Source organism: Trypanosoma equiperdum, assembly GCF_001457755.1.
Source record: "Trypanosoma equiperdum strain OVI genome assembly, contig: ctg_907, whole genome shotgun sequence".
NCBI lineage: Eukaryota > Euglenozoa > Kinetoplastea > Trypanosomatida > Trypanosomatidae > Trypanosoma > Trypanosoma equiperdum.
In genome coordinates this window covers 82803-92771 of record NW_027124873.1, presented here as the reverse complement: position 1 = coordinate 92771, position 9969 = coordinate 82803, and the positions used below count along the sequence as shown (strand labels likewise).

At 46.0% G+C, this 9969-nt stretch overlaps 5 protein-coding genes across 5 annotated transcripts; all 5 read right to left on the bottom strand.

Moving 5' to 3' along the window:
* Nucleotides 1–1065: 1065 nt before the first annotated feature.
* Nucleotides 1066–1941, bottom strand: TEOVI_000448500 (leucine-rich repeat protein (LRRP), putative; the record flags this gene model as incomplete). The annotated part of the gene is made up of 1 exon (XM_067227252.1): nucleotides 1066–1941. One exon carries the CDS (start codon nucleotides 1939–1941, stop codon nucleotides 1066–1068), a length of 876 nt encoding a protein of 291 aa, XP_067083353.1.
* A 453-nt stretch (nucleotides 1942–2394) lies between these two features.
* Nucleotides 2395–4173, bottom strand: TEOVI_000448400 (uncharacterized protein; the record flags this gene model as incomplete). Its single annotated transcript, XM_067227251.1, has 1 exon — nucleotides 2395–4173. The coding sequence occupies one exon, from the start codon at nucleotides 4171–4173 to the stop codon at nucleotides 2395–2397; it is 1779 nt and encodes a 592-aa protein (XP_067083352.1).
* A 491-nt stretch (nucleotides 4174–4664) lies between these two features.
* TEOVI_000448300 (transport protein particle (TRAPP) subunit, putative) lies at nucleotides 4665–5273 on the bottom strand (the record flags this gene model as incomplete). Its single annotated transcript, XM_067227250.1, has 1 exon — nucleotides 4665–5273. The coding sequence occupies one exon, from the start codon at nucleotides 5271–5273 to the stop codon at nucleotides 4665–4667; it is 609 nt and encodes a 202-aa protein (XP_067083351.1).
* Nucleotides 5274–6356: 1083 nt separating this feature from the next.
* TEOVI_000448200 (mitochondrial carrier protein) lies at nucleotides 6357–7349 on the bottom strand (the record flags this gene model as incomplete). The annotated part of the gene is made up of 1 exon (XM_067227249.1): nucleotides 6357–7349. One exon carries the CDS (start codon nucleotides 7347–7349, stop codon nucleotides 6357–6359), a length of 993 nt encoding a protein of 330 aa, XP_067083350.1.
* A 1022-nt stretch (nucleotides 7350–8371) lies between these two features.
* TEOVI_000448100 (6-phosphogluconate dehydrogenase, decarboxylating) lies at nucleotides 8372–9811 on the bottom strand (the record flags this gene model as incomplete). The annotated part of the gene is made up of 1 exon (XM_067227248.1): nucleotides 8372–9811. The coding sequence occupies one exon, from the start codon at nucleotides 9809–9811 to the stop codon at nucleotides 8372–8374; it is 1440 nt and encodes a 479-aa protein (XP_067083349.1).
* Between the last annotated feature and the right edge of the window lie 158 nt (nucleotides 9812–9969).

The window sequence follows — 9969 nt, the reverse complement described above, 5'->3', positions numbered from 1 at the left end:
AAAAAAACAAAAAGGGAGAAAATGAGTCGAACACAAATATACGCCCAACAGGAAAAAAGAAAACAACTGAAAAAAAAAGCCCTTCATCCTCAAAAAAAAAAGATAAAAGATAAAGATAAAAAAGCATTGAATACAGATAAACCTGTGCAGGTTCTCAGGCGTGAGCGTGTGGGACTTTCCTTCACTCCGTCTTTTTTTTCTTTTTATTTTCCCCCTCCATCCCTTTCCCTCCTCCGGATTTTGTTTGTTTGTTTTGTTTTTTCTCTTCATATCAATTAAATAACCACCTCAGTTTACTAAACAATGGAAGGAAGGAAAGAAAAGAAAAGAAGAAAAAAAAGCCAGAAAAGGAAGGGGGGACATCGAAGGGAGGGGGAAACTTTTTTTACTTCAAAAACAAAAAAAAAGAATAAAAAAAGGAAAGAATTGTTAGCCCATCACTGAATACACTTCACACATTTAAGCAGGTTTATATGTGTGCCTGCCTAAACAGCTGTAGAAATATCCCGCAGATGGTATGGAAATCGTGTGTGCCGTCACCTCACCACTGAAATTTGCCTTTACACGCCAAATCTGATAATCTTTCTTTACAAATATATATATATATATTCACTCAATCATACGCAAACACTAACGGAGGAAAGAGTGGCGAAGATACACAGAGATATATATATATATATGTACAGATGTATAAATACAAATATATGTGTATCAGCATATAAATGAGTATAAATATATGTAGAAATTAAACAGCACAAGGACCACAGTATTACTACTTTTCACTGCATGGTTATTGACACCACGTACTCTAAACCATTTGTCTCCCGCATTCCTCCGTGGTTTCCCTCCTCCTCTGGTTGCACCATTGAGGGAGTTTCTCTCTACCATCCATAAGGAAGTGAGGAGTTGCGCCTTTCAGTTTTACATATTTTATCTGTGGTAATATTTCCCCTTTTTTTTATTCGGATTAGGCAGACCCATCAGTTCACCATCTGGCAAAACAAAACAAAAAAAAATGAAACTTACCACATTTTTCTTGTCTACGAATGCCGGTTGATCTCCGTGTTACTGCAAAGCATCAATGAAGCGTCGCACTTCATCGAGCCCTTCAACACTTAACTCCGACAAGAGCACTTTTACCGCCTGTACGACGCCAGTTTCAGTTGGGCCAATTTGCATGTTTGCCATGGGAAGTGTGCGCGTGTCGCCATTCCCATGAAGTAAACGTTTGTCTTGCGGCGGATGGTGAATTGAACCCGTTGTTGCTTTGTTTCGCCGCATGGCCGTAGCAGCACTTTGAGGGCCGCGATGTGCACCATTAACACTATTGCGATGTTGGTTGTAATAACGATCTTGCTGATAGTCGGCAGCACACATGTCAGCCTGCATTCGAGTGGGACTTGAACACCGTGTGAGTGCCCGTGAAGTCTGGGCAACATTCATCATAGTACTGCTACTTGGTCGTATTTTGCCTTTAGCAGGATCACAATATAATGATGGCGGTGGAGCAATGGCATGAAGGTTGGGAAATACTCGGTATGCCTCCTCACGCTCTTGTGGTAAAATGTCGATGTCGTCTAGACGCTGCAAACTTCCGACAGCAGCGATGACAAAACGCCGATAGTTCGGGTCCTGGCAAATGGGGTTTTCCGTCAGTGTCAATACCGTCAAATTGGGGGCATCGCTCAGGTGAAGAACTTGATTGAGATCTTCCACACGATTCTTACGAAGGTACAATTCGGAGAGCCGTGGGCAGTTTTCCAGAACACCGAGCTCGCTGAGTTCGTTGAGGCTAAGGGAAAGAACTTCAAGGTTGCAAGCACGGCGTAACACACCAATGTCGCTTAACTGTGCAGCACATACGTTGAGTTTCCGAACACGTTGAATGCTGTCCACTTTCGTCTTTTGGAGAACTAAGTTTTCAGTGAGAACTCCCGCCATTGTGCAAAGTAAGCCGCCGGAAAGAGTCTTTCTTTTCTTTTTTTTTAAAAAAAACCTCTGTATACTTTATAAGTGACGACCAAGAAAAATATGATTGAAATAAAAAGGAATACATCTACGGACTAAAACTAATTGACAGAAACAGTAAAGAGTTTCGATAGCCTCACTGATGCGTTAGCACTCGACTCGAGGTTACTCCCACATCCGATTTCAGAGTCTAACGATCGCCACCATGTCCACACGCAAACACATGAGGTAAATAAACAACTACAGTCATGGAAACAAAGACAGCACACAAAAAAAAAACAAGAGGACGAGATGAAAAACAAAAAACAAAGAAGAATGGGTCCAAGTCGCGAATGAGAGGAATGAGACGACATGCTTCCCGCAACATCGGGACGGTAGCGTTTTACTCAACCCTCAAAATGCACAGTTCCCCAGCCCAAAAAAACTTCAGTTGCCCCCCCTCTCCTGCGGTGTAGAATCGAAATCCTCCTCCACCTTGGATGAATCTTTCGGGTCGTCAGTAGTTTGTAATTTACTAATGAGTCGCACTCCAAGGGACTCAACACCATCACGCAACGGACGGACGAACCAGTGGTTGACATCTGACTCCATATTTCCCCCCTCACATGGAGTAACCTCAAAAGCCTCCGGATATTTCTTCAATATTCCCGCCAACCCAATCGCCGCACCACCATTTTTCTGAAGGTACTTAAACATATGCCGAGGAAGACGGGAAACAAATATCGACAACGGTTTACCCTCAGCCCACTCGTCCAACTTGTGTGACACATTTTGGAGCATAGAAAGAAGAATATCTTCATCGCGGAACGATGTTCGCTTCCATATTTCTCCATCACCCAAAATGGCTTCCATTCCCTGCTCCCTCCGCATCACATTTACAGTGGTTGTGCAAACCCCTTGAGTAATGAAAAGATGTGGGAACTGGTCAAAGAAATCCACACCAACGTGCATGCAACCCTTACCACCGTCAGGCAGCACCGTATCACGCAGTACCGAGTTGCTGTGCCACTCACCCGGTGTCATCAAATCGTACACGTGAAACGCCACAACATTTGGGTTTAAAAACACATTACCGAGGGGAAATCGTCGTCGGAACTCCTCACGAACAACAGCCCGACGCAATTTACTCCTTCGAAGAGGCGGAATATTTTTTAACTTCGCCCGCTCCGCACTTAGCTCTTCCTCAGTGAGGTTGCTTAGTCGGCTGTTGGTAAACTTCAGGTGCTTCGCAACCTCATCCTCCGATAAAATAAATTTCAATCCAATCACCTCATCGACCTCATGATGTGATCGACCATTCACATAATAACGACCCTCAACGGCATTGCTGCGGTCAACCGTTGATCCCAATTGCAGCGATATCCTCTCAGGGTACGTCATGGCTACCTGCAGCAGCGGCGTCTGAATGATACCTCTAGTTTGTATGTCGACATGTTGAATGCTAGTGAAATCCTCCGTTAAAAGAAACCGCGACATGCGCCAAAGGTCGTACTGAGGAGAAAAATCTTCATCAAACCACGTATATGTATCTCTCTCCGTAGAAGGATCCTCTTCACGAAGCAACGCCATGGTGCAGCGACCCTGTGAAATGAACGCAGGTCGCTTCCCCACAAAACCAATCTGGACATAGGAAGATACGCTGGGTAAGTTGGCCTCCCTACGCCGCAAACTACATTCCAACTCTTTCAACGCATTCCATACGGCACATTCGACGGCTTCCTCGGAAGATAAACCCCATGCACGCTGACACGCCGCTATTGCTACCGGTTGATCGGGAAGTTGCCTCAAAAAATGCAGCAACTCCTGGGATACAACCAAGTTACTGTTTTCTAAACGTCCTCCCATGGAACCCTTGCTGATGTTGCCGTCAGTCATCTTCACACAAAGCATCCCATCCACAACTTTTACAGCAAAAAGAGCACCACCTGAGCCCTCCCCCATTTGTGGTCCTTGCTGCTTTTGGTGTTGATTCCGGCAATACCCCGCAAGACCCCCTACTGACGCAAGTTCCTCGCGGACGTCATCTGGAAGATATGATGAAACGCAAGCAATGGGAACCCACGTGACGCGGTTGCTTTTTCGAGCCTTTTGAATGGCTTCTTGAACCCGCCGCCGTATGGACGCTTCAGTGCTTTCAGTCCCTTGAAACCTCACCCATTGCCATGGAGGAAACAAAACCGCGGAAACCCCACAAAAGCGGCGCATCCAACCGCTCTCGGTGGGCTAATATTAACGAATAAACACGTTTTGCCGGTGCGAGAATCGTTGTAAAAGGACGGTACCAAAAAAAAAAAAGAAATTGGGGCGGGGAGACAAATGCGCATCACTGCAATTACAAACCATATCATCGAACTGAAGAATAGAAAGCTGCAGACACCAGAAGAATATCACCAGCACACAGAAACACAAGAACAAAAACACCTGCGAACGAACGGTAACAGCAACAACAACGGACATCACTGGCAGCAGCAGTAAAAAAAACACGTGAAGCAAAACAAAAAAACGATGCAACCCACGCAGATGCATCACACAAACGCACTCTTGGACAACTGCATGCGAATGCCAAGGAAGTGCAGAGGCCGCAACCAACGTATGTGATATATACATACATATGTATGCCGACGCAGTCGCCTACGCTCTGCTCTAAACACGTTCGGTAGAACCGCGAAGGAAAGGAGAGCCTCTTGTATTTCTGTTCAGTCACGTATTCTCCTTTCTCGGTCGTGTACATGCTGGGCAAAGGAAATGGCAAAAATGGATTGTTGTGGTTTGTCGGGTTCCGGGTGGTGATATGTGAGCACATCGGCGTCAAACCCAACAGCCCTTAACGCTCCTTCAACGATGCCACCCATAAAACTAGCGTAATTAATGCTCCATTGCCCTTCACTATCCATATACTCAGGAGACGGATAAACATGCTGCAGCACCATTGGATTACTGTCAACGAGAAAGTAGCGAGTCGATTCGCCCTCCTGCTGCAGGTCATTCGCTGCCTTGCCAAACCATCTGGTCCAGAACTTCTCTTGCAGCAACTTCAGAGCTTCGTCAATTGTTGTAGGTCTCCGCTGCAGCTCAAGAGGATCCTTAAGGGAGGATAACATCATTAACTTGGCACCAACAATTGCACCGAGGCTCGTCAACCGCTGTTCAATTTCCTCTATATCCCGTGCCTTTGTCGGTGTGCTATGGGCCCGAGTGCACAGCTCCGAGAAGAGAAAACTAAATGCAGAAAGGGATACCTTCCCCTCATCGCTGGTTAACCGCACAGATGATCGGTTGCTCCTGGTACCGTCCCTGTTGAGCATGGGAGAAATGTATGTATATATGCGTATATGTACGTGCGCGTATGGCTACAATTCAGTCCTAAACACACCACAAACACGCACGTTCAATACACTGCCGACTCCCTGTTTATTTCCTTTTTTGTCGACAAATTCCCCTATTTCGTTTTAACCGATCACCCTCCCGTCCCTCCCTTCCTCCCTATACGTAAATTGTGTATATATTGACCTATTTAGATGTGTATATATGCAAGTCTACACAGCCTGCTGGAACCAAGGGAGCTATTGATGTTTTCGAAAAAAAAAAGGGAGGAAAGAGGCGAATAAAAACGTCTTTACAAATACGCATGGATGCGCGCAGAAACGGTTCGACACGGAGTGAAGAAATACAGGTTAAGCATCTGGTACGCAACTGACGCCACAACATTACCAGTCTCGATTAGCATACTCCTCGTCCGCTCTGATTTGTCAACCTTTAAGTACGATCAGTCACTATCTCTCCTTGCCTTCTTTCTTTCCCACTTTACGGTGTCGATGACCCCGTAGGCTTTACGTTTCTGCAAACATACACTCGACTTATCAGTCTTCCCTGGAACCCTCAAGAAATCCACAATGTGGCAACACGTTCCAGAAAAGAAAGAAATAAAGATAAGTAAGGACAAAACAAAAAAACTAGGATAAACTAATGAAGACGCACTTACTCTTCCTTTTTTTTTCCTTGCAACTGCACATGTACACAGTTTTATCAAATGTAATTTTAGTACAATACTTTACGCCTGTAGCCCTACTTGTAGCACTGAACTGAGTGCGCATCACTGCCATATTTATGTATATACGTGTACACGCGATCTCGAAAATGCTGAATTGCGAAAAACTGAAGCACCTGCACAACCGCAAAACAGGGTGGAAAACAAACTGTTCCCCTCCACATAAACTTACAGTTTATGTCTTCACAATATTATAGATAAGTACTAGACACACACACACACACACACACAAACCTTCAATTACAGGGCAACCCCGCACAATTACAGTGGGAGTATTGTTCTTACACACATACATGCAAACAAGCACACAAATACAAACACGCAAACGTTCACTCTTCCGTCAGTCTGCCACCAAGGGAAGACACGCCGCCCTACGCGCGTTGTGATGTGAAAGTATCGCTAGGAACTTCTCGTACAAAATAAAAGACACCGATGTTGTCGGAACGACACGGCAAAGATTCACCCAAACGCCCCTGTAAAGGCCACGAATTCCTTCCGTGCGCCAAATGGTACGCAATCCCACGGTCATGGAACGGTACTCAGGGGAGGTGCAATTACGCTTGTCCTGCAAGCGAGTCCTCACAACTTCAATCGGGTTGAACAGAGCTGATGCCACAGCTTTAGAAACAGAAGATATCAATGCCACATCAAAAGAAGTGGGTTGAATTTTCTGTTCCACAATGTAATGCCGAAGCTCCTCATAAATGGCCATTTGGATGATGGTATTTCCCATAATCAGAATCTGGGGTATCATGCCCCGCATGAGGGCGCCACATCCCTCGTTTTCTACTATTGCCTTAAATCCCTGCCAGCAGTTCTGTGGTTTGGCGCCATTGCTCCCATCGAACAGTTGCTGTCGAGTCCTTATAACACAGAGTGGCGTAACAACAGTTCCAGTTGTTATGGCAGCGGCGCAACCACTCAAAACGTTACACCCAGCTGTCACACTGCCGCTTTTAGCGCTTCCACTGCCTCCGCCTATTTGATTACTCGAAACGTACGCAGAGAGGTTCTGCTGTACAGATTTAAAGACGGCCATGTAAGCTCCCCACCCGATACCATAGGAGGTGACAGATACAGCGAAACCTGCGTATAATCTTCGCAACCCCTTTTGTCGAACAACCTGACGCAGCGATGAGAGTTGGTTGACGTCTCCTCCTTTACAAACGTGCATTTGCGTGCGAAGAGCGTCTAGTGGATAAAACATTGCCGTTGATATGGAGGCACCAAGGAGACCCGCCGCCGCATGAATCGATGGTTTTGTCTCCGCTTTGGATAGACAGGTTGGTGCAGTGTTTTGCCGCGTGCTTTTATCGTGAAGTGTTGCATCCATCAAACTAGCACCTAATCGTCCCTATTGGTTACCACTTAAAGGGGAAAGCGAAAACGATTGAACGCCCCGTGCGAATGCGCTGCAGGTAGCAAATGATTATCGATGTGTAATGTTCGTTGCCTCACCTTAACGCTGGGAAGTTGTTGTTGTCACTGTTATTTTCTTGTATTTTAACCGAGGTGTAACGTGAAAAAAGAAAGTAACAGAGCGTCGAATTTTCGAAGGGGCCCAGCCGCCTTATATTCGGCCGCTTTAAATTAAGAGAATCACCGCCCATATTGTGCCTTGGGTAGAAAATACAAACCACATGGCATACATCAAAGAAAGTGAGGAAAGGGAAGAATAGACAAGAAAATGGAAGGAAAGTGAAGGGAAACGTGTTTGCTACATAAAGTGGCGGTGAAGAAAAAAATCGTAGCAGAGAACATGCATATGCTGGAGGGGCATAAACAAAGTACTCCAAATAGTGTTGGAAAAAGACAAACTAAACAAACATGTCGTTAGAAAATTCACCAGGCGTTTTTTTTTCAAAATAATATAATAAATTGTAATGGTAAAAGAAAAATCAGCGCCACACAGTACTTTCCCACGGCAAAATAAAAAGTTAATTACTCAAAAGGGGTTTATGATGTGCACGACATCGGCGAAGTGAGAAGGCGGAAGGTGCTTCAGAGCATTGAAAAAGGAAAAAGAAAGAACCCCAATGTCACTCTTCTCCCTCCCAACTTTTGCACCAGTATAATAATAAACCACAACCCTCCTCTCCCCTTCCGCTATTCAGCTACCTTTTGCACATCCGCCTTGCCCACACGCACATTTTTTCCGTTCCCCCTTCGACACCTTTTGTCTCTCTCCTTTTCCCCTTCGGTTGTTCCACAAGGTTGTTGCACGACAAATTGTGTATGAAAATACGCGCGTGTACATCCGATCAACCCTCGTATCACACAATCGCTCCATGTCACATCGTAGATTTCTGTTAATAGAACAGAGGAAAGAACGAAGAGAATATGAGGCAAAGTAGGTTATTGCAACTCAGGCCATTGGAATGATTCGCGGCCGTCTTTATCCACCCTTTCGTAGCCGTGCCGACCGAACACATCCCGCTGCAACGACACAAGTTGCCCATACTTGAGTGTTGGCGTAAACATCGCAGTAACGTAATTGAGGGAGGCCGACAGCACAGGAATGGACACTTCCAACTTTGATGTGATAAGTGCCACCATATCGCGGTAATTCTGTAGTCCTGCCCTGATCTCGGTTTGGAATGCACACATGAGATTGCTAATGTTGGGATTCTTTTCGAATGCCTCAGTCATGGGTTTTAAAAGGTAGCCCTGCAAAATGCAACCGGCGCGGAAAGTTGCAATGGTAGCTGGAAGATTGAGTCCGAAGTTATGCACCTTGTCCATCTCACGCAGGCACTGAAACATTTGAGCGTAGCATGAGATAATGGCAATGCACACAGAGTCGTAGAGCTGCTTAATTTCGGGCCCACTGGGGCTTTTGTTTTTGAGAGTGTATCCAGGGGATTGAGTAATACCGGGTGCATTGCTGGCATTCGCTTGACGCTCAGTTTTATACATTGTGAACTGCCGCGATACGACAGCCATGTTCAAACTGGGCGCAGGGACTCCAATCTCGAGAGCCTCTTGGGCGGACCATAAGCCGGTGCCCTTCGATCCAATACGATCCATCACGTGCTCCGTAAGATAACTTCCATCCTTATCCTTTGCCCGCGCGGCTGCAATTGAGATATCGAGCATATAAGACTTCAAGAAGTTCTTTGATTTCCAATCTTCAAGAACGGCAGCAACTTCATCGTTGTTCAGTCCCATTGCCCGAAGGATGTCAAAAACCTCACCCCAAATTTGCAAAATGGCGTATTCACCCGAATTGTGGTACATCTTCACGCATGATCCCGCGCCACCGCTGCCGTTCATCGTCACACAGGGCCGGCCATCATCTGCCTTAGCTGCGGCGGCCTCAACAATTGGTCGTATTTCCTCCCACACACTAAGCGTCCCTCCAGGGAAAAAGGCTGGCCCTTTGCGTGCACCCTCCTCGCCCCCGGATATGCCCATCCCAAGAAACCGGAGACCTGCCGCCTCCAGCTGCTGGGCGCGGCGTCCCTGATCCTTAAAATGCGCGTTACCGGTATCAACGAGGATATCTCCCTTCTCAAACACTTTCTTAAGTTGTTCAATTGTTGAGTCCGTAGCCGCGCCCGCCTGCACCAGGATGAGGGCCTTTCGAGGTTTCTTGAGTGACGCTGCAAATGCCTCCATAGTTTCAAACGCCTTCAAATTACCCGCAAATGGAGCAGAGGCATTCGCTTTCATGAATTCCTCGCTCTTAGAGTACGTACGGTTGAACACAGCAACTTTAAACCCTTTCTCCGCAATGTTCAAGGCCAGGTTCGCGCCCATCACCCCGAGGCCGACAACACCGACATCCATTGACATGATCTTCCGTCTTTTTCCCCTTCCTGAAAGTAACAACAGTTATTTTTATGCCTTTCCACAGGTGTTTCCTGTTGTTTGCACCACAGGCCACTTCGTAATTATATCAACAATTTATGTGGTAGTAAATATATGTATAAAAACTTATCTTTAATCTTTGT